The 25,442-nt window shown below is 33.9% G+C and overlaps 1 protein-coding gene across 2 annotated transcripts in view; it reads right to left on the bottom strand.

Moving 5' to 3' along the window:
- The window catches only part of NBEA (neurobeachin), a 457,382-nt gene that overhangs the window by 321,781 nt on the left and 110,159 nt on the right, over nt 1-25,442 (bottom strand). For both annotated transcript variants that reach the window (XM_054003372.1, XM_054003379.1), the window contains exons 9-16: nt 21,959-22,156; nt 21,595-21,728; nt 13,988-14,096; nt 11,290-11,442; nt 10,361-10,529; nt 2,025-2,104; nt 1,244-1,306; nt 1,038-1,135 (exon numbers count right to left, since the gene is read on the bottom strand). In XM_054003372.1, coding sequence (XP_053859347.1) covers nt 1,038-1,135; nt 1,244-1,306; nt 2,025-2,104; nt 10,361-10,529; nt 11,290-11,442; nt 13,988-14,096; nt 21,595-21,728; nt 21,959-22,156 — 1,004 coding nt within the window. The remainder of the gene's footprint in view (nt 1-1,037; nt 1,136-1,243; nt 1,307-2,024; nt 2,105-10,360; nt 10,530-11,289; nt 11,443-13,987; nt 14,097-21,594; nt 21,729-21,958; nt 22,157-25,442) is intronic.

Raw genomic sequence — 25,442 nt, 5'->3', positions numbered from 1 at the left:
TCCTCTGACATCTATGGCAAAGGAACCCCTAATTTCATGTAAGGCTTTGGGGGTGCTTTTAAACTTTTGGGTGTTCTCTAAGCTCTTAAAAGTTGTGATTTGGTGTATTCTCCCCACTTCTACAACACAGATTTTCAAACAAAGACTGCACCTTCAAACACTTTTAATATCAGTACCACAAATGTTACATAAAGACGGCTCCAGTCTTCAGATCAGACTTACCCTTCTTTGAAAAATGAGAGGAACAGAATTCTGTTTGAATACAAACTATAGGCAGAAAGCAAAGTCCTAACCATGAGTCTTCCCTTCAATAAGCATTGTCATTCAAACAGTTTTAAGTACATATCTTTGTACATAGAGCTTAGCATTTAGGCAAAATGAAGCTGAATCTATCATGTAGTAGATGGTGTGGGTCTTTTTCCCTTTTACAAGCCCCTTGCATTTTCGAAAGTATTTTCAGAACAGCACAAAATAAAATTCATAGTACATATTAAATTATTAACATGAAAATTATTAGTGCCTGAAAAAAAATATATTACCAAATTAGGCATAAAACCCCACCAAATATAACACAACACTTCTTTGGGAATTATCAGTTATTAATTTTACAGCCAAAGAGATAAATACATTAATTCTACTTTTTTCAGACAGAATTTGAGAGGTTATGGCATGATTTCTTGTTTTCTTCTTCTTCTCCCCAGAGAATGTTAAACATACAAAGAAAGAATATTTAAAATTATTCTGAGATAGATACATGGCTATCTGATGCATCCTGTTAATTCCACATTCTATTTGAGATTGAGAAGCAAGTAAAACAGTGCAGTTTCTTTGAAATATCATAATGATTATCTTAAGTGGAAATTCTTTTTTTCCTCCGACATGTTGAAATCACTCATTTTGTCAAAAAATAAAGCCTAAGTTAATGAAATTGAAGTTTAAAAGATCAGCAAGTGTGATATTTATGTGAAAAAGAAGCAAACTGGAAAGTGATGATACCGGATCTACTTTTAAGGTATTTTCTCACTTCACTGTCTTACCGTATCCCATTTCTCTGATCAAAGGCAGGAATCATGGATGCTGGATGTTCGGACATCAGTGCCACTAGCAGCTGCAGCACATCATGAATATTTTCATCCTGTATGACAAGCACCAATGTTATTCTACAAACTAACATCATCAACAAGCTTCCCACAGAACTGGTACAATTAGTTACAATAAAAGGCAGGTAATTACAGAAATGTACCTCATGCATTGTTAATAAGTAATTTAATATGCTCTGCAGTTCATCTTCTTTCACTCCTCGATCCTAAGGAAAAAAAAAAAGGGCCATTACTCAGAGAAAATACATTCCTCAGGTTTGTATAAGCAAACCTTGGACCTAGTCAAATATTTCTACAGGTTTTTTATTTGAACTTAAAAGACTAAATTTTCTCTATTATTCTACCACTTTTCTTTAACACATTGGCAGTTCAAAAAAGTATGAGGTCAGATCCTTTCAGTGTGGGCCCTCAGAAACTATAAACTATTACTGTTACTCCTCCAGTTTGTGAGACAGAACAGAAAATATTGGTTTTCAGTCTAGTCTTAAGTGGCAGATTATCCCTCAAAGAGTAGCATTCAGCTGTAACAGAGAGCATTCTACCAGAGAGAACATTTCTACCAGTGGTAGAACCAACAAGAAGGATAAAGCAATAATTAGCTTGACAACTGCAATTATCTTTTTCATTTGACCATTTTATTAAAAATTTAAAAAACATGACAATTTAATTGTAAATTTCATAAAACATATTTTATATATAAAATAGAAATATATTGAACATTTAATAAAATATACATGGCAGAGGTTAATAAGAAATTTTGTATGGATTTACTACTTCTCAGTTAATTAGAAGGATGTGCATGAACATTAAATTAACCAGAAAAAGACAATACTGGACAGGTATTAACAATTTTCTACTATGAAAGATACTATTACAAGTATATAACAGATGCCAATGTTTTCACTCTGGAACAGACCACTTTACCTTCAATATAAGTTGTTTCAAGAACAGAAGCATAAACGCCCTTAATGATATGATTTCTTTCTGGGAGGGCCGAGGACCATCTGGAAGAAACAAAATATAGCACTTTTAAATATAAACTAATTCCTTTAATCACTGCAGCTTCTTAAGGAAATCACAGTTCCTACAACAGATTTAGTACTCTACTCTTATATAAAAGTTCATATTTGCAAATGATATAATTTTTAAACTTTCAGAATCACATTTTTCAACACTATATATTTAAGATGCTTCACTTGGAAAAAAAAAGAAATCCATATTATATTTTACTTATTTTTTTAAAAGAAAAAGGAAGATGAAAAATAATAATAAGGTGATAGTAATAAATAGACAAATACATGATAGACAACTTGGAATGACTAAATCACTATGTTAAATACCATCTGAATGAAAACCAACAGAGAAAGGATTTATTAAATACTAGTGGTAGCCATTACCTGTAGCAGAAACTAAAGCCATTTAACCAAAAATAAACTGCTATCAAAGAAAATACTCAATTTAAACCAGGGGAAAAAATGCAATCCATAACTCTTTAAACATCTGTGCTTGATGAAGTATACTATGAAAACAGAAATATCTAAAAACCTCAGACATTGTGCAACTGTAGCAATTTGCAACTATTCCTATTGTCTTTTCCATTCTCCTTTTTCATAAATATTGAACTGGAAATTCTTTTGTTAAGTTCCTGCTTTTCAGACAATGCAGGGCATAGAAATTTTGTACAGTAAAAATAAATGCAACTTAAATTATTTTTCCATCATCCATTGCATCTTACATTGATAAACACAGATCAAAGTTTAAAAACAGTCTATTGTCCCATTATTATTTCCAATCCAGATGAATACAACTTCTTAATGAAGATTTTCTAATTGTCTTTGGTGACACCTTTTGAAGTGAAGCCACTGCTTTACACACAGTAATTCAGGTTTGTAACAAGGGAAAACCTTAAGGGAAGGTATACTTGTTTCACTAGGAGGAACAAAAAGAATGGCTAATACACTCAAGTTTTCTTCTGTTTAGGAGTGGAATGAGGAGAACTGTGTACTCTTCAGAAAAAGCAAATAAATCTCAAGGTCTCCATTCATTGTTTGTAAAAGCACTAAGGGTACTGTAGTAAAAAAGTCAATCAGATAGGCTTTAAAGATATGACTAGTTTATATTAATTAATTCCAGTAGCACCATAAAACATCTGTTTTCCATTGTCAAAACAGAAATCAGTTGATTTTTTTTTAATACTAGATGCAATTATATTAAATATTGCATGAATTTTTAGCAATGGTGTGCTTGTTATCAACAAATTTTATCTAATAAATATACAAATATTACATTTTTATGCAATTTAGCTATTTTCTCCCTAATTTAATGTGGATTCAATTTCCCTAACTGCATCACAGAAGTTTCTTTGTACACCCTCTTCCCTCCTACACCTTATTGGGAATCAATATCAGACAATATCTGAAAACCAGGACTAAAAAAGAAAAATTGACACTTTGTCCTTTCTGAAAGACTGTAATTATGGAAACAGAATACAGACAATGGGGAGGTCTGCAAAACATTTCTGTAACAGAAATTGAAAGGACATGTCAAAAAGAAGAGATCCCAATTTAACTGGGAACCTCTTCAAAGACACATGAGTTTTATACTACTTCTTCATTTGCCTGCTCATTTCCCTGAAGATTTGCAACAACCTTGAAAAGGGTTCTTCAACATGCAAAGGAGACCAAAGGAGTTGCTGCTTGCAGGCTATGTGCCAAGCAGGTAAAGTGTAATTTTCCCTTCTCTAGTACTATTTATTCCTTGCATTTTAGTTGGGTCAGGAAGCTTCACTGCTCTAGAATCATAAAACTGGGACAGCTGCTACCCAAAAGACTTCATTAGTTTCAAAAATTAGTTTCAAAACTGGCAAGGAAAAATAAGACAGGATGGAGGAACCGGAGGCTATGTGACCACCAGACAGCTACAAAGAATGTAAGAACTACAGCAATATGATGTAATGATCATCTGACACAGACTGAACAGAATTAATTAAACAGGATGTTCTAAAGCTACCTAAAGCAGCTTTTCCACCATAATTTTTATATCATCACAGTTTTTTACTTCATTACTAATTAAATTACTTCATTCCTAGTTGAAGATTTATTTAAAAAAAATGTAGTTTTAAGCAAACAATGGTGTAATTTATCCTATAATTTTAAAAAGTATACATTAGCCACACATATACCAAGGCCAAGAAAGACACAAGTAGATCTTGTTTTTAATTCAAACATTGCTCAGTAGTTTTTTTTACTGTCTATTAATCTTTGTGCCCATCACTCCATATAGACAATTCAGTGCCACCATCACTCAGACACTGATAGTCAGCACTGCTAAAGACTAAAACCAATCTCAAATTAAATCAACTATGAAGATAATCCTTTCAAGATCTGGCACAGCAACTATAAATCCCTAATACAAAATAATAACATCCTTTTTAATTGGCAAAGAGAAAGGATGCCTCCCTTATCCCACACGAGGATGAGTCATTAAAGCATTTCCTGCTTTTAGATTTCTTTATGCATGTATTTTTCACAGAGCCCATCATTTGCGTCAGATTTTTTAAAATATACACTCATAATAAGAGTTAGCCTGCTTTACCCAGACAAAAATAAATGAAAAAAAGTTATAATTTTATCCAATTCATCCCTGCAGCATAGAGAAATTATAGGGGCATAAACCAGAAGTAAATAAGAGGAAATAAGTAAACATATTCAGAGAATTAAGTATTATCAGTACTACTGTGAAAAAAAACTAAAAAAACCCCCAAAACCCAAGAAACAAGGAAAAGCCAAAAAAACCCAAACTGATTGGGAGCTTTGAATAACAATAATAATGGTTTCTAATTCTGCCTCTGGAAATAAAACTGTGTTATCAGTTCTACCAATAACCAAATGTGACATTCTTCCATCTGTTTTGGTTTTTTTTTAGTATGTAAAAAGCAGGATTTTTCTACTCCTTAAATTAATAAAACATGATACAGAGAGCAGAATCTGATCTCCACACACGCATAAATAACATCACATGATACGTGGATCACAGAGGAGCTGATTTTCTCTCTGCTGTAAATCTAACAAGAACTGAGTTCCACTCTAACCCAGCTCTTGAAATAACTCTGTGGAACTTTTTCTATCTACAAAGAGAAAAACTACAATTACTTTCTCCTCATAATAATTTTTGTAATACCCACTTCCACAGCTCATGTTAAAAAATATTGGATGTGAGAAACATTCTTGAAATCTATTTAGCATGACATAACTTGTACTTTAAACACCATGCATTCTCAATAAGGATACATGGTGCTACTCATAAAGGCCGCACTCATTGAGAGTTAGGGTGTGAAGAACACCAGCAGAGAGAGAAATGTTTGGCCACTCAGTTCAGGAATGAACTAAACCACACAGTTAAGTTGGGAACTTAAATGCACATGTCTGTCATACAACACAGGCTCCCCAGGGAAGTGGTCACAGCGCCAAGCCTGTCTGACTTCAAGAGTTGGAACAATACTCTCAGGCACACTGTGTTACTCTTGGGGTGTCCTGTAGAGGGCCAGCAGTTGGACTTGATGATCCTGATGATGGGTCCCTTCCAACTCAACATAAAATCAAATAATTACAGAAAGAAGATATTTTAAATAATTTTCACTCAGTTGCCTGCTTTGTTGTGTGTTTAGATACTGCAATGGCTGGGTGATCCTATTATCCCTATTTTGTATGATTTAACAAAATATTAAAGGCATGCATGTGGCAAATCAAGATAACAGCTATAACCATAGTCTAAGCGTAAAAAATAAATGATAAAATTTAGATTCTTTTATTTGGAAATTAGTTCGACTTTTTAGGCTCTTTGTAAAACAATTTGAAACAAACAACGCCAGAAGAAAAGCGTAACTCATGATTTTAAACACACAACTTGTCTCCACTATGCAGATTTACATGTAAAATGTAAAAGCTACTAAGAATAATTATGGACCAAGTTGATACTTTTACACTCTGAAACAGTATTTCCAGTACCTCAGAAGGAAATGGAAATGCAAATATGAATTCAGTATTCTGAATCTAAGAAGAAATGCCAGTATGAAACAAGAATCCAATAATGAAAGAAGATACAAAACCAATTTTAAAATAAGTATCTGAAACTTTAAAAAATTTTATTAAAATTCATTTAAAATCACATAAATCACATAAAAATCACATTTATACCTCTCATTTTATAAGCTGAGTACTAGGAGAAGCAAAAGAAAAACTTTCACTTTTAAAAGAAAACAGCATTTGCCAAATGGAAAACTTCAATATTAAGTTCCTTTGGCATTAAATAAAGTAAGTGCTACTAAACTGTCAGTGCAGAAAACTCACCCACTTTGTGCTTTATTAAGGCAGGTGAAGGCAATAAAACCCTGAAGCAGAGTAACTGTCTGCCAGTAATAGTAAATCAAACTAATTTTTAACTAATATTAACAATTGTTTCAGTATCTCCACATAAAAGATGACATGCCTAGAAGACAAGAAAACATCACACTACTAAAATGTCTGCATGAATAAGCTTATTTCCTAATATGACAGCAAATTATTTGAAGGCACTTTAGCACATGTAGTCAAATTTTAGATATTGGCATGATTTCTAGTAGTGTTCTCCAGATCTGACAAGTTTCTTGTCAAGTCAGCCTAGAATTTCAGATGCAATTTATTCATATGACATTTTTCTGTTTCATGCATTAAATTAATGTTTATAGAAAATGGTTCCTAGTCTTACATTTGGAGATTTCAAATGCTGCTTAAAATGCAGCAACTTTACATTTCACATAACTCTATTTTTTCACTGCAACTTTCTTTAACGAATTTTTTTATACATTATTCTACATTTCAACAAATTATAAACTTTCTGGCAGTAGTGGCTGCAGGCAGGCTAATAAAAATTAACATGAAGTCAAAATCCTGGAAGAGTTACCTATTTTGAACCATTGGGTTTGGAGGAGTTATGAGATGCTGAAAACAGAGGTGAAAATAGAAAAGCCTTAAGCATAACAACTACAGATACTTCTACTTCTGCATTCTAAGACTATAAGCTGTCTGAATCAACCAGACCTGCACTTAATGTTAAAAAACTATCTGGTAAAGAAAAGTGATGTAATATCCAGGTGATTAAACATTTTAAAATATTTTATCAATTGGTAGCAACTAATGTGGATGTCATAAAAAATCTTTTATGAAGTTAATATGAAATTAAATTTAGCAACCCATCACCTCAGCAATTATTATATTTTTCACAGTCATTTGCTTGCAAATCATCACAGTTATTACAGCTCTATTAGTCAGAAGCAGAAGTTATCTATGAAATATAAGCAAAAATGTCCCAGTGCTGATTTGCATGGAGAAAACTACATAGCTGTGCTGGGTTTGCTAAGTCATTGATCTTCCTCTCTGACAGGCTGACATTCTTCAACACAACACAAGAAAAGCCTTTCTAACAGATAGAGCAGAAACTACTTCTTTGTAGTTGTATCAATTACACAGGGCTTTCTTCAGGGAAGAAGGAAGAGGATAAGGAACAAGGAAGAAAGAAGATTAAACTTTCATAAAGTCAAGTTTATCTATAAATCTAGCTAAAGACAAAATGAGAAAATTCACATGTAGTGGATCATAACATGTTTTTTGAAAATATGCGTGTCCTCAGTTTATAAAACACCTTCCCAACTACTGTACGAAGGCCTTAGAAATTTTGATTTTTGTTGTCAAACTGCTGCAGCAGGCACCCACTAATTTACACTACCTGACTACCTTTCAGGGACTGACCTGGTTGCCTTCCAGATAAAAAAAAAAATCTTGTCTGGAACTGACACAAATGAGAGGAGAATGTACTATACTCTGAATGAAAGAAAAGGTAGGGATGTAAACCAGCCATATCTATGCTTAATTTAGAGTTGACTGATTCACTTTTTATTTCTAATTTTATATCCTTGTGTACCTCATGCCTTCTGTTCAGATTTTGATGAATACATTATATATTTTTTGAAGCTATGCAACTGGCATTGCACATACAAATACTGAAAAAATACAGCTAACTGCAAAGAGACAGATCTGGGCAAGATAAAAACAATCCATGCTTCTTACAGAAAGAAATGTCACTGACTCCACAAAAGAGCAAACCTAGCCAGAGGGAAGCAGTCTGTAATATGCAATACATTTTCAAAGTGTTGTTAGGTAAGTAGTATCATGACACAGAACCACAGGAATCTTTTTAATTTAAACCAATATACTAGGAAAAAAAATCTCAGCCATAACAAGTAGACTGCATTATCCAACTTCTACTCTCAAGCTAGTTGAGGAATTTTCCAAGTCTCTACCTAGCTGTAAATATGGTTGACACCTGAAAACTTCACCTCACAACATCTGGGTATTCAACGATCAAAAACATATTGTAAATAAACTGATCATCTGAGTTTAAATTTATCCCAATTCCTCACTGATCTCAGGCACAGTTAATTTGTCTGATGATAAAACTGTAACTGTGCAGCACAGCAGCGTAAACCTCAACAGAGTAGATCTCTGAAAGGCTGAATCTGGATAAAGCCACTCCCAGGGTAGGATTCAGTTCACCCTAATTTTATACATCAACAGTGTAGTTCCCACACGAGACCAGCTTCTAACCTCCCACCGAGCTTAGTGGAGATCTAATCAATAGAGGCAACACAGTCTAGGAAGCAACTCCATTTCAAACAAAGCATTTCTCAAGTGCCTGTCAATTAGAGGTAAGACAGAGTTTCCTAAACATATTTACCAGTGTAAGTTGTCATGCCATAAAGTATGCAAAATATCTACCCAAAACAAGTAGATTTGTTGTTGGGTATACAGGAACTCTGCATCCTTCTGAGAGGCAGGTGAGATGCCCCATCAAAACTACAATGATGCTAGAAACCTGTATTAAAGCAACTGACTCCTACATTCCACTGTGCATAATCAGCAGACATCTAGCTCAGAAGGAGACATCTTCACTGCAGGCACCAAAAAAAGAAATTTGTTGTCTTTTGGCAGCAGGAATCCAGAATCAGCAAAAGTGGATAATATAATTTATCACTGACAAAGATTTCAAGCTAATTAAGTAACCAATCCAGGTAATTTTCATTATCTAGGATTTCAAACCTTTCATTTAAATGAACAGAGAACTGTGGGCTTTTGTTAAGTATTTTAAAATAAATTTTAATATTTTTAAGACTACTCTTCATATAATATTATATTATGCAAGAACTATAAATATCTTCCAAGATCCTAGAGCAGCTCTTTCTGTGACCTTCAACACCTTCATTGCCTATTAGGACACCTAATCTAGGAAAAAAATTGTTACTTCCAGTTTTATTTATAAAAAAAAAAAAAAAAAGAGGGAAACCCCTACAGCTCACTTACAAATAAGAATTACCCAATAACTAATATGTTAGATATGTCATACTCTTGAATATTTGGGTGTGTGACAGTACTAAAAACATTTCCTAATTATTCAATTTCTCAGCATGACATTAATAGTTACACAATAAAAATAATTAATGAATTCTCCTTTATCAGGTATTTTTTAAGAGACTTTCAGCCAAATCCTTCCTGCTTTACATAAGTATATCTAAATGTAATGGCATTACAGCCAGAATGTATAGGATTAGAATGATTTGCTCTGGTTAATACACATCTGTAACATGCAGCATTCAAGCAGTATTCATTATTACATTTTGTTGGTTCTGTCATTCAGTACCTCCCGTGCTAAGCTAAACGCATCACTTTAAGCAAAATTAAATAAATCTCTATTTTATAAGGACAGAGAAAAAATATTATTGAACTGGAAATACAGCTTCAGAGATCTCTGCAGTGAGAACTGGAAGTTTCTACTATGTTTTCAAGGTCACTTAATACTACTAATCATTCAAACCACAGAAAGCTTTCTTTGGCATATGAAATACATGTAATATTTCCTCTTTATTACAGAAGAAGAAAAATCAATCTTTTTAATATCTTTCCTAAAGTATGCCCACATAAGTATACGTTACATGAATAGAGACCAGAGTTGGAATCTTCTAGGAATACATGTAAACATAAATTATCAGCATGGGTTTATGATACACCAAAAAGTACTTCCATAGTCTTTTCTACTGAAGACTACTGGTATCAACTGCTGCCATTTATTTATCTCCTTGTCTACAGATCCAAGGAGCTTTCAGACATTTACATCACAAACCTTCCTACAGGAGAAATGCTTATATTTTCTTCCTTGTGTGTTGTACTTACCCAGACCTTTAGGAGTAATGCCACTGCTGTCAGCAGGATTGACCACCCAGTAGTAGTATTTCAGCGTGTGCATTAACTGCAGCACCGTGCCCACTCGGCGTATGGTGTTATAGATCGTAGCAGTCCCAATGAATTCAGCTGACAGGTAGGTGTACAAAGATAGCTGCACCTGGGGAATGAAGCAGTTATCCACATAAATGTAAACTCTGTATTAGGAACCTTAAATTGTAGGGGTCTTTCTAGAATACACTTTGGATATGATATAAAAAATGGAAAAACTAATTACAACTCTGCCTAGTACAGGGGCTGCGCTGGTACCTAGGAATGATTTAAGTAACAATAAACATATTGGCTTGCTTTCTATTCTGACATTTTATACAAAAAAGTATATATTTTCAGTTTTTAGGACAATGCCACTTTTCACTTTAGCTCACATATCTCAACTATGATTACTTAGGAAAACAAAGAATTCATTATTACCAGAGATGAATGATAACATGTTAGAAATTTTATCAAATTGGAATATATAGTTTAAAATACATTTTACATAGAATTAAAATGAGAGCTTACATTAATGTGTAACAAAACACATTTTGCCTGCAATTAAAAATACAAAATTTTATGCTTAATCTGTAGGAAAATAATGTAATGAAATCAATCACTGAAAAAAGAACTTGGTTTCTTGAAACAGTCTTTTCATAGAATCAGACAGAACCTCAGGCAATATTTTAACTGCTTTTAGGAATTTATAAAAGACATTGGACTATATAGTTAAGCAGTGTACAGATTTCATGACCTAAAATAATTTCAATTACCATGCTTATAAAAAAAATCCAAAAGAGAAAAACCAGAAACCTAAGTAGAATGTTGTAAAAGAATACAGGTATTTAATTTTGTTGTAGGAGAGTCATAACATCATGGAAGCGTACCTTTGCAGGGGTATGTATCCAGATAGCAGGGTTAAAAAGGATATGATCACATAACTGCTTTAGTAGAGGTGCTCCATGAGATAATCCATCCAAATATTTAGCAAATGACAAAAATTGTTCCAGAACTGCTCTGGTTATATGAACTCTAGATGACTGGGGGAAAATAATCAGAAAGAAAAAAGATAAAGAAAAAATATTTTTCTTTAATATAATTACAGCAGAACTATGAAGCAGTATTTTCACCTGGCTCATCATTACTAAATACGTGCAGCTTGCATGTTTTGATGTCATTGAATATGAAGGCAGTTTATACTTTCTAACAATATGAATGGTATTTCTAATGGCTATATTTAACAGGTTAAAATATTCATCAATAACTTTATTTTTTGTTTTTTTTTTGGTATTTTGCTTAGTTGGGTTTCTTTTCATTTTATTAGAATCCAGTAAGGATCCTACATTTTACAGCACAATTCTTGAGAACTTCATCTGAAGTCCTTATTTCCTCTTAAAATAAAGAAGTGTCTTACTGAAAGTGTGTGAACACACATTTTTGGGAGACTTGGTTTTGTTTCTTAAACTGAAGTAGGTATTTGAAAGAGTTGGGTTCATGGTTTCCTCAAATTTCAGGACTCTTTCAGTTTCATAGCATATGCCATGAAATCACTGTTGAGACCTGCTCCTATGTAGTAAAATTGCATGAGGACCTTGACAAACTTCTTTGTATAATAAATTAACAGATGAATAAATAGTAAAAAACTCTAAAGAACCTTCTCCTTGCCTTCTCCACAAAATGTTCTCCACTGGAACAGGCTGCTCAGGGAAGTGGTGGAGTCACTATCCCTGACTCCCTGACTGGGTATTTAAAAGATGTGTAGCTGTGGCACTGGGGGACAAGGTTTAGTGGTAGCCTTGCCAGTGCTGGGTTAATGCTTGGACTCGATCTTAAAGGTCTTCTCTAATCTAAACGATTCTGTGATTCTATTTTTCAATGATTTTTAATGCTGTAAGTACAGTCTAGGAAGATGGAGATTTATTATTTTTATAACTGAAGTCTACTGCCAGTAATACAAATTCAGCCTGAATACTGAATTTCCTTGGCTTGTACATTGAAATTCACAATAATCTGCAACCAATAAGAACAAAAATGCTGTTTGGAAGTTCAAGTGAAAAAAAAAGCTCTCTGTCTTCTCTGAAGTATTTGATTACATGCAAATGAACAACAGATACAACAGATAATTTACAAATAATAAAATTGAGACTATGAAACGAAAGGATTTTTTTCCCACCATGTGTGCCAACTAAATATAAGAGTATATTGAAAAAAATAGAATAAATACTTTCAAAAAACTGCAGCTAAGTAAATATAATGTAAAAAAACACCCAGAAAACAACATCTGTTTTAAGAATTATGCTATGATCAATTGAAATCCTTTAAATATTCACATGTGCAAATCTAATGAACATAGCAGGTGTTAATTAGAAGAGAATGCAAACTTTTTTTAAAAAGAGTTGTGTACAACATTTTAAATTGATGTATTCCATGTGTATAAACTCGGCTCAGGAGAAACGCCTCCACGAGGGCTCACCAGTCTGCCTGTGTGTAACTCACCAGACCAAAGCTAACAGCTTTGTAAATTCATTCTCGTTATGGTACAAGAAAACCTACCCTTGAAAAAAAAAAAAAACAAAAAAAGAAAAAGAAAAACAAAGACAAAAACAAAAAAACCAAAAAAAAAACAAAACAAAACACCTTAGGCTAGTTCTTTGAAATTCTAAATCACACTTGCTTAGCCGTGAAAACAGAAGCACAGAAAATCTGCTTTTAGGCATTGAGTGAAGGTGTTTCCCTAGCGCAAAGAACAAAGGGAACAGAATGAGAGAAACTACTTATCCTTAAAAATTCAGACCATTTTTGAAAGGTGATACTATGATTCTTATCTTCTGCTTAAAAGATTGCTATGCTGACCTCATGGTAGTAAAAGCCCCCAGTAGACATTTGAGAATGTCAGAGCCATGAGCATCAATCCTAGGACCATCACTATTTTAGTATAGCTGACAGTAGTTTGCTTTCAGATTATTTAGATTACTAAACCCCAGTAACAGGGTGTCACGAGGCAGGTGATGCTCCTCAGACAACTGAATCTCAGTTTTGAGATAACTGCTCATCATGCCTGAAAACAAGCAAGTACAAGGAATGCCCCTTGCAACGATTTCTTTCAGAAATTAAATTTTGTTACAGTTTTTCTTCTTCAAAACACAGGGCAACTATTTTGACAATTTCAGAATTGTCACAGAAGAGTAATTTAAATTTTATTAACCTACGCACACACAAAATAATCTCAGTTATGACATTTCTGCTGTTTGTACAAACTAGAAACAAGAGAACTTTCCTAAGCAAGTTTGGGGGACAGAAAGTGCAGAAATATAAATACTTTAAAGTGATTCACAAACAGAACTAAAGTAAGAACATAAATGAGGGAACATAACCACTTCAAGAAAATTGATTCTTTGAATACTGGTATATAAGAGGATGAGGAAGATAAAGAGACTTCTGTAGACAACTTATAAAATATTTTTCATTTGCAATATATATGTGACAAATATATTTTATTCTACCAGACATTTGAGCCAAGTGATTGAAAGTACCACAATGACAGCAGAAATACTAAGAACAAAGATAAAAATCCTCCAAACGTACCTTTTCAAGGAGATAGCCAATGACTAGAAAGCCTTTTCCACCAAGCATTTGTTCTTGCATGGCTACTGAACTCTTAAGAAGATCAACCAAGAAAGCCAATAGGGTAGCACTGTATATAAAGAACAAGATTTTTTTCAGATTAAAAATGTTGCTTTCTCAATAATCATCAGCTATTAAGTGAATAGAAATAGGCTTAACGTGGTGAAAAATTCATCCAAAGAATATAAATCTTATTTTTCCTGTTGGAAAATTTCTCCAGTGATTTTTCACATATCATGATGGTAGGAGTGGGACTCCAGAGGCTACAAGGAAATCACGCAACTGTCCATCCCAGCAGTATCTTTAAGTGAAGTGTTCAGAAAGTACAGGGAAGGAAAATGTTCAGAAAAGGTTACAGTATAGAAACATAAGAGATATGCACTTCAGGGGATGGAACTGGCAAGAAAGGGAAATTACGTTATGAAAACCAGCAGTGGAAACATATGTCAGATCAATCCACCACAGGGAAAATAAATCATAATTGACTCTTGGGTGATGAGAATAAAACAAAAATACACTCATCTGTTGCTGAAAAACCAAGAAGAAAGGGAGAAAGAAAAAAAAAAAGTGACAGGAAGGAAGCATTTAAAATTACTTTTCAAATATCTCAAAAAGGTAGATAATTGAATGTATTGTAGTGCATATACAATGCATACATAAGATCATTATGCCTTTTCTAAAAATTAAAGAGATGTAACAGTTCCTAACTGTACCGACAAATGTCTGCAGCCACGAAAGTTCTCACATAGGTAGTAGGCACAGGCAAAAGTGAAAACTGTGGGTTTTCCAGGTATGAAAAAGGGACTTAAAGAAAATATCCAACCTGCATTTGATACATTTCAACTTTACTTACAGTATCTAGTCATCTAAAGGTTCACTTGCTCTTCAAATAGAATCTCTTACTTTGAAATAAACGTTAAGATTGGTTAATCCATGACAGCACCAAAAAATAATCAAAGTGCTGAGGAAGACAAGATTTATTCTATTTGTTGAGTAAGGCTGCCATGCAAAAGAACAGAGTAGCCAAAGTACATGCTGGGAACATGAAATACTGCCTTGTCTCTCTTCATTGTTGAATGGTCATAATAATCCATCTAAAATCACATAGAGACTGCTCCACAGAGTGTCAGCAATAAAAGAACACAGATAATATCCATTTACAGTACTCCAAAGCTTTTATCAAAACAGCCTTTCAAGCTGTAACATCAACTTCAAACCAGATTACATGCATCAATTTCTTCTTACCCCAACCAAAAGTTTCTACTGTATTTGTCATCTAAAATAAGAATCTAATCATTTTTACTACATGAAAATCCATAAGCAGGTCACATAAAGTGTAGAAGATTTAAATTTAGATTTTTTTTTAAAATTGAAGAGGTGAAAGAAAATTCCATTTAGATAGATTGTCATCATCCCCTGAGAAACTCCTCATCCTCTTATGACTTAATATCCTCTCATGACTTAAGACAATAAGCCATTATGCATAAAGTCAAGAAACAGCATACATCTTTGCAGAATTAGAATTCAAATTATAATAGCAAATACTGTTAATATATTGAAATGTTAAAAATATTCTTAAAATGGATTTTAAAGATTTTTGTACCATATACAGACTTAAGTTCATTTTCTGTTCTCAGAAGTACTTTGTCAAAAGCCTTTCAATTTATATCAGTTTACTTGTTCATTCTATGAATTTAGATGTAAACTCGTGGGCTAAAGTTATTCTTATCTCATATCAATGCAATCTCTATACAACTGTTAGAAATTCTGATAGACTCTGAATCTAAGTTGTAAGACACACTGACAACCACAACAATAAAGGTTTTTCCCTCTCTCCCTCTATTTAAGCACACATAAACTGTGTCAACTCAGAAAATAGAAGTGACCGCTTTATACCTAACCATGCCACAGACATAGAAACAGACAAGCTGGTTCTATGTAAGAAAGACTGACTAAAAATTGTGTAGTAATTCACATGTAGCCAGTGCCTAAATATCACTTTTTAGATATCAACCATCTTTATGGTGGCTATGGCTGAACTAATTAATCCTGCCTGTCCACATTATCTCTGCACAGTGCTGCCTTAGCTGCTACTGCAGTGATGCCAGTGTCTCTAGTTTAAGGAAAATGTATTAATTTAGCCAATGCCTTTGTGAATGAGCTAAACTTTCACCTAATTCCAAAATGGCTTTTAACATCTATTGATCCAGACATATAAAGATACCTCAATCCAGCTCTGCAGAGTCAGCGCAGGTCTGCAGGCAGTAACTCTAACTTCTAATCCTTCTGCATTATCCAAGATTGCCACCATAAATAATAGAGTTGACTGCAGTATATAGTAATTAAAATCTTGGGACAGCACACATGAATACAACATTACACCTTCAAGCACATTAAAAAAGTCCAAGTACCAGAAAATGCAGCAGTTAAGGAGAACCATCTGGCAGGCACATAGAGGTGCAATGACATTTGAGATTAATACTGTCCAGAATCACAGTATTGATAAAAATTAACATAATAATTGAATATAACTAGCACTTTGCCACCATTATTATGCAGGAAATTAAGTAAGTAAAAGATCTGTAATATTTTAACTCATAGAAGAACTATAAAATCAAACCAGAAGTTTTTAAAATTCTCACTGCATGTACAGAACGGAAGGTATTACTACCTGAAGATGATCAGAGATAGGCAGAAAACAGACTACATGCTCTCTGTGGGGTTAGGGCTTATTTTTGGGGTTTTCTTTTTGGGAAGGGGGTGAGGAATTGTAAGGTATTTATGACTTGGGTTTTATTTTGTGGACTTTTTCCCTCAGAGAGGTTGCTTAGACTTCTTTTAGGTGAAAATTCCTTTTTGGAGGAGGAGGTGGGAATGAAAGTACACTAGGTAACAGCTGTTGCACACAACACTGGTTTCACATGTAATGTTTTTTGCCTTACATATTATGCCAGAGAGCATCTGATCTGCTTGAATTCTCAGATAAACTTTCCCAGCCTTTTCAAAACTCTTTCCCCACATTGTCAGACTGACCTCAAGGAAATGTGTATCTAGATATAAAACATCCATACTGAAGTAATGTATTTTTCCCCTCAATATTGCATTCTATTAATTTAATCTGCCTAATTTGGAGGACTGTATTTAGAACTTTGTTAACAATTTCTAGGGGTACTCAATTTATTTATTCACCTTGGCAGCTGAACACAAATTAAACCTGAAGATTTGAAATATGAAAATATTTATCAGCAGAAACAGGTTGCCAAAATCATTCTTTTAAAAAGGTTGTTTTTGACAGAGGGAAAATAGCATTGATGAGAAGACTAAGTTGAACAATTTTACAAACGGAATTTAACAAACTTACCAGGAACTAACATGCATCAGATTGCTACACAGTAATTGACATTACACATTAAACTTGCAAAATTCTGTGCACTGTGACATAAAATTGCTCTCCATTCTTTCCTACAACACCCCTAGATATAAAGGGGTGCCCTTCCTAGAACACATCAGTTTGTCTGCAGTGGAGCCAAGATACAGATAGAAAATGAAACTATATATATCAACCAACATTAAATCAGAGAACTATGATAATTACTGAAAATATACTTAATTTCTGGGAAAAACAATCCAGTAGTTTTCTGTTATTAAGAAGCAGGAGAAAAAAAAGGTGATGGACCAAAGCATGATGATGCAGTACCTCCAATGGTTATTATTCTGTTTAGAAGTACCTTAGAAGTCAGGAATTTGCACCCTTAGGATAAAAGTGAAATTTGCCTTGGCTTTTTGTTTGTTTTGTTGTTGTTGCAGTTCTTTTATTCAATTTTATTTTTAAACCACTACACAGATCAGTTTCTCTAGACTCGTCATTCCCATGATAATTATCTCTGTCAGATTTGTCTTAATATAAGTTTCATCTTGGATCATGTATTACAAAGTTATCTCTACAAATTACCTTTACAAAAGGCAAACTAAGGTAGGCATGTTGCTTTGTTGATATGAGTATGATTATTAATTACAGACAATTTAACTTGAAGAGTCTATATAAAAGAGAATAATACAGGAATTTGTTTTGTCTGAATTTCTTTGGGAAAGAATCCTTTATAAAAGATAAAAATCCTTTATTTGTATTTTCAGCTTCTCCAAAGTAATACAAAAAGATTGTATGAATAACTCCATCACAGGTGGTTAGTATGATAACTATAGAAAATTAATCATAGCATAAACAGATAAAGTAGTATTAAGGAAAATTATATACCACCAATTAATGTTTCCATGAGCTACAGCTATGGCAGCTCTCTAAAGTGCTTCCTTAGCTTCCAGTTTAAATGTGCTTTTTTCTTTCTGTAAGCTTGTTGAAGAGAAAGGGGGAGTGATTTCTTTCTTATGCCTTTTCAATTGTTTTCTCATAATATGTGATGAAGCTAATAAGACTACTAATCAGGTATCATTCAAAAACATGACTCAGCTGAATAGTCAGGTGTTGTGTGAGAGAACCAGAGAGGCAAGTCACCTCTTCTTACCAGCAAAACATTTTGTGACACAGACTCCAGTAGTGAATTAGCCACCCTTAATAGTCCCTGGATCTTCTGGAGTATGCAGAGGTACAGCAGTTCAGGAGTTTACAACAGATTTCTACAACATGATGAAGTGGTTGGATTTTCATTATAAACCCTTGTCTAGGCAGACAGATTTGGCAAATCACATTCCGGCTATCACAGTCTGGGAAAATTCAAGTAACTGATTTTATCTGAGCATAGCTAGGTCACACTACTGATGTGAAATTTTGGGAGCAATATCCAGCATTCTTCCCTTCAAAACAGAGAGGGAGAGGGTTACCAGCACTCAACAATGCAAATTCTGAATTTTACAGTGGAGGTAGCAATAGACTGGGACCTTGGCTTTCCATGACAGGCACAAAGGCAAATGCAAAAAGCTCAGGAAGGATTACTTCCAGACCTACTCTCAAATTTAAATACCTGTGCCAGCTATGACAAGAAAATTATTGAAAGACAGGATGAGAGGACAGGTTAGGAGGGTAGCATACCACACAGCATTCATCTTATTTGCTGCCATGATCTTTTAGATAAATTCAATTAAACTGAAGACATTAATAAATATTATCGGAAACTCACAGATTTTTCATATTAAGCTAAAAAATAAAGTCAATACATCAAACTAACTCCAGTCAAGCTGGGTTGTTTCTGTAGAAATTGATAGGAAACCTGCCTATTTCTTATCAAACTATAAATCTTTAAAAGTAGATGCTTCGTTATACCTATCTTACTTATGAAATATAGAAAATTTTAATAATTATTTTTTTTATGTTTAGATGATAAGATTTTGGGTTCTGTTAATAAAGCCCTTCTAATGTTAAAAAAATCCGAACAAAAAATCAAATAATTGAAAACTCTGAGCTTTTTAAACAGAGTTTGATATTTGCAGGAGAGAAAGAGGTGAGAAGGAGTCAGAAAGGAAGTAGAGAACTGGGAAAGTCCTCTGTTGCTGTTACACATTTATAGGTAAGACAGGTATAACTCAGCATCAGATACATAAAGAGAGACAATCTAATAAATAAGAGAGAACAAGGAAAGGACTCATTAAATGCACCACTTCCCTTATTCCACTCCTCAAATGATCCTTTTCATGTTTAGCATTCTTTCCCCATTAGTGCCTTTCTTTGACCCCAAAAAATATTTCATTCTTTTACTTGCCTACTTCCTTGTTCATTTCCAGCATTATTTTTTTTGAAACTTATATCCTACTAAATAACATATAAGAAAATAATGCACAGTCACCAAAACCTATAAACATATAAATTACATCTCATCAAGCAGCCATTTGCTTAAACACTTCTTCAATATGTTCTTGAGTTAGGATCACATCCTCTTGTATTATGCATTTGTACAATCATATAGCACAATGAATTGCAGATCTCTTTTCAGAATATAATCTAATTATAGAAGAAATGCATTGATTTATTCAAAAACAAATTTTTTCTACTCACAGTTCAACTAACTCCAGAAATATTCTGTTCATTTTCAATTAAACATTATGAATGTTTTCACTCGCTGGGTAGACCACACACTTGGGAAGAATTAGGCTTTATCTCAACTTCTAAAACTTACATTACATTACTTCTTCATTTTTAAACAGATCTAGTTATTGGTTTGTCATCTATTACAGATTCAGCTCATTAATGAATTTAACATATATTTTATTCCTACATGGGGACACATACACACATAACCTTCCTTAAACTAGAATAAAGCATTTCAGTCTTCTGCTTTGCCAGTAAATAAAAAAAATACAGTGATTTTTTTTTTCCAAGATTATGTCAAACCAAGCATTTCTTTTTCTATTTCCCATACTTTACAATGCTTCAATGCAAAGTGCATCCTGCAAAAGAGACTTAAAAAAATAAATATTCCACAGTAACCAATACACAATCTGCTTTTCTGTCTTCCAAATTTGTTGGCAATTTTAGTACTAATTGTTTTTTCAGTTAACTATTTTTTAACTGAACTATCAAATGCAATAAGAAACATCCAGAATAATTAATAGAAGAATATTATAAGCAGGAAAATAAGCCATGTGCTTGGAATTATGTACCTGTTTTGTCACCTAATTCAAATAGAAAAGCCAGCTTATCTTGTCCCTAAACACTGTTTTCTAGCAGGCTTTGGTTACAAATAATCCTCCAGGGAAACACCATACCAGTTGTTCAGCATTATCCTTTCAGATTTGTTACCCTCAAAGATTTAGGCCAAACATTTTTCTGGAGAAGTTTAGCTATCCTGTGCTGCCTGACAGGCGCCTGCCGTAACAAGCACATGGCAAGAGATCTTTTCAAAAACAATCATAGCTGAGCTAATTCTGAGAAAGAAGTCACCATGCCTGGACATATTTAGAAGACATGCAGATGTGGCATTTAGGTATGAGGTTTAGTGATGGACTTTGCAGTCCTAGGTTAATGGCTGGACTCCATGATCTCAGAGGTCTTTTCCTAAAGGAGTCTATGATTCTAAGTCGGCACGTGTATTAACAGACTCCTAGGTAGCGCTTTTCAACGTCTGGTTTTTAACATCTGTGAAGACTTTTCAACTTAGAGGTGTCTTCCATAGTAGCAGAGGAGAAACTTAATGGGTCCCAGTTTAAAGTTCTCTTGGCACGTCCCCAGTCACTATTGCAATTGTAATATGGTCACAAAATGCCTGGTTACACCTCTATGACTTTCTGACCACATGTTAATTTTTGAATGCTATGAAACATGAATTCAAATGACACAGACTTTGAGAAAGTAAACAACATTGCACTCTCAAGTTAAAACATTTTGAGTTCTTTCAGAAGCTGGATGAACTGTCATAAAACTACTCTTAAAGACTCTAGAGTGATTTGAATTCATTATTTAATCATATGAGTTTTGTACAGTAAACTACTTTTTAAAAAAATAATAATTTTTTAAAAGAAACAAGGGTAAAATGTAGAAAAAAATAGAGAATATGCCCACAAAAAAGAGGAAAAATTTTGTAAGCTTAATTTAGTTTCAATCTTGGTTAAAAGATGCTTACCAAACTGTTGTTTCCACCTGACTGTCGTGCAGCTGTCGATTGTCTAACTGGGCAAAGAGAGGAAAAAGAACCTGGATCCCTCCAATGGAATGAATTGCACTGTGAATGGAGTGGGTTACAATAGCTTTCACATCCTAAAGACATAAAATAAAGGAAAAACCACAATTAATCTCAATTTTAAAGGACAGTTAAAAATATAATTTTGAAGTACTTTAACAGTACTTCAAAGGAAGAACAGTTCAAGTGAAAGTTGTATTAAGAGCTGACAGAGCACAAAAGAGCAATCTCTGTTCACTAGCAGACAAACCCTCTGTGTGATGTTCAGCCAACAATAACCGCAGAACATCAACTTAGCAGCACCAACCTGAAGCATGAGAGCATGGGGGGAGTGTACAAAAATTGAAGGATTCTCCTTTGGTGAGGATTCAAGGCATAACTGAGCATCAGTGGCCTTCGCGTTATAGGTAAAAGCGATGCTGCTCGCGAGTTTCCCATCATACAGCACTTGTTTATGGTGCTCAGCCAGATGAATGTCACTCTCGGATTTGAATTTGAATGTGCTCTGAAAAAAAACCAAAAGTTTTACAAAGTAATGAATTTAGACAAATTCCTTGCCACAAAATGTGAAAAAAACAACATTAGAGTTGAGAGGGAATAAATAAACTACTAAACTTTGCTTGTATTTACTAGTAGTCTAATGCTACTGAACAATGAGATAGATTTGTTTCTATCTACTCTACACCACATCAATGTGTCAATACATTATTTGGTATTTTATGTATTATCTCTCCTTTCAGCATCAGTGTTTACAAGTTTCAGAATTAATTATCTTTAAAAAACCACACATTAACCAAGCATAAATATATTTAAATAAAATTTAAGCATAAAACACATTAAAAATAAAGAAAAAATTAAATGTGTTGCATTTTAGTTTATACAACTCACTTAGAATATAAAATGCTATACCATGTTGATTAAAGGAATAGTTATTCTTGAACAACATTAAAAACCATGCTTCATTAACAGTCAGGAGTATATACAAACAAGCCACTTACAATAAAATTCAAAATAAATCATAAATGCCACATTTCACATTAATTATTATCAAATTCAGAGCTTTTCCAAGGAAGACTAAATAATTTTGTTATTTTTAAACATATCACGATTCATATCTGATCTAAAATGAAGTTTTTTGGCAACACTGATATATCAATAAAGCACAAGAAGATAGATTTCTTTCTGCAAAGCATTGTCAGATTTACTTGGCATATAACAATCATTTAACAGTGGCAAAAAGACAACTAGCAGTAACACAGTACAGTGCTGTACTGATACAAGGAAAGCAAATTTGGTAGAAATTACCACCATTTTATTGTAAATGAAGATACAAATATACATGTGTGTGTATGTGTGTATATATATATATATATATCATGTTATTGCTAAAATATTTACTGAGTTTAAAATAATTTATTTCTGAGATTATACATGAATCATTTCCCTTGCTTTCACTGCATATAGTGATCACCCTTTGGTCCTATCAAATATCCCCTTTCCCCCGCATTGTGAAATCCTCTGTCAATGAAACTATTGAAAGTACCAGCACTAGGGTTTTTGTTATCCATGTTAAAACAGGCAACTTATAAGCTATCAGCTTCTCTTTCCAAACAAATTATAGGTTCCTACCGTTGATGTAACCCCATAAACCCCAGAGTTCTCAGGGCTGCTGGAAACCCTGAAAAAAATTATTTTGATTACAGCCAAACAATGGGAAAGCGCATCTACTCAAGTGACTGACACAGTGATATAAGGTCTGCTGACTAGTACCCCTTTGTATGTGGGCCAGAAGCTGAGAAAACTGGCCACCTGACTGGAGCTGCTGGAGAACCCTTGGAGCACATCTGTCCCAACCTTGGTGATGTCTGGCAGAAGGGAGGTTGCAATGCTGAAAACATACGAGACAAACTGGAACAAAGATGGCTCCCTCTGAACATCAGAAAACACTTTTTCACTGTGAAGCTGCCCAGCAAGGTGATAGAGTCTCTGTATTAGGACTTATTAAAAAACTGTCAGGAGACAGTACTGGGCAACTGGATCTAGGTGACTCATTTGGAGCAGGGAGGACCAGAGGACCTCCAGCTTCCAGTTGCATCCTACATCTTCAACCACTCTGTGATTCTGTGATTTGCACTTGGGTTGGGAGTCTGTTCTGTAGGGAAACTCCCAGCAGTCCCCACTTATTACTCTGTTCATACTGCAAAGCTGTTCAGAGCCAAAGAGACTTCTTTCAGGCTAAAACTCAAATATCCTGCAATAGGTGATATTCATTCAGCCCAAAGGATCAGACTACAACAAATCTGAAGTAAAAAACACCAATATAACACGCTGTGAGTATTCAGTGCTCAGGACTAAATGTTTTAATATAAAAATGTGTTCCTATTTTGCTACACTACTAACTGAAGTAGAAATTCCCAAAGAAAGAATATTATGCTTAGAACTTGAGAGCTGGCTCTCTGTTGATATGGCTGCCTACATTTCACTTATCAGGAAATGACTGCTACAGATTACAGATTTGTCCTGAGGAAGGTGACATGTATTTCACTCCAGAGGGCATTTTAACTATACATAGAAATATGCGCACACTTTCTGCAGAGGAAAAACAATTTAACAATTTCACTGATTTCCAAAGACATCTACATGATGCTTGTACTGTATTTTAATGTTTTACCACATGAAAACACTTATTACCCTGAAAATGTTTCATGCCTCTCAGCTTTTTCAGACTCCAAAACTCATAAGGTTTTTCCACTATACAGTTTTTCATAACTTTGCTGTTTAAATAAGTTGAAGTGTTTCAACACAAAATCTTACCATTCCATTACCATGAAATTTTGCAATGTTCTAAACTGCTTAAGTTAAATAAATTTTATACACAGATTTTTACATTATTTTACCTCTTCCTTGTCAGTGTTTAATATGCTGCAATAATTTGACATCACTATTTGAAAGTCAGACACAAATAAGTTATGAATCAGCATAATACTGCCTCACACTTTTTTTTCAGAAAAAACGAGAATTAAAGGAATATTCTGCCATCAAAGCCTAACAAAAGTGATCATAAAATGGAAATTCTGGTCTCCTCATCTAAAAGATTATTGTAACAGAATGTAAAGAGAAGCTAAAAAATCTGATATATGCTATTTCTTTATTACTAGCATTGATCCACAAAAAGAAAAAAAAAATTCAGGATATGCATACTGTACTGGGGACATGGGAAAATGCATCCACAGGAGGGTAGTAGAGGCTGTTGTGTATATGCAACTCTGAGGTCTGGCACAAGCAGTGTGAGGTCATCAAAACCAAAACAAAGAGCCATGGATTTAACATATTCTATATAAGGTACAAATACATATAGAGGATCCATATAAAGTATGCTTGTTGCTCCTACAGGAATAGGAAGAAACAGAGAGAATGAGAATTACTTCAGTACTGAATTCTCCAATAAAAGAATCTCTGCTTGATCACCAGCAGCTCTCCCACTTCCTTTGGTAGCAAGACTGCAGCTCTTTGATTTACTATTCACTACATTTTGTCCCTGTAGGTTCAGCAATCATACATAAAATATTTTCTTGTCCTATATAATTGGTTTAAGCAAATTTGAACTTTTGGTGCTATTTTGTGTCTGTATTCATGAAGGAGTATATTCTTACTCCAACCTTATGTGACAAAATGATTGGTATTGCAGCACTGATCAAAAACAAACTCAGAAGCAGCATATGGAATAATCTGATAACTTGCTTTGAAATGCCTGTGGGAGGGTTAGGAGGAGTGGCACAGATTAGAACAGA

Source organism: Vidua macroura, chromosome 2 (assembly GCF_024509145.1).
Source record: "Vidua macroura isolate BioBank_ID:100142 chromosome 2, ASM2450914v1, whole genome shotgun sequence".
Taxonomy (NCBI): domain Eukaryota; kingdom Metazoa; phylum Chordata; class Aves; order Passeriformes; family Viduidae; genus Vidua; species Vidua macroura.
The sequence above is the reverse complement of the archived record's forward strand: the minus strand, read 5'-3'. Positions and strand labels throughout refer to the sequence as shown.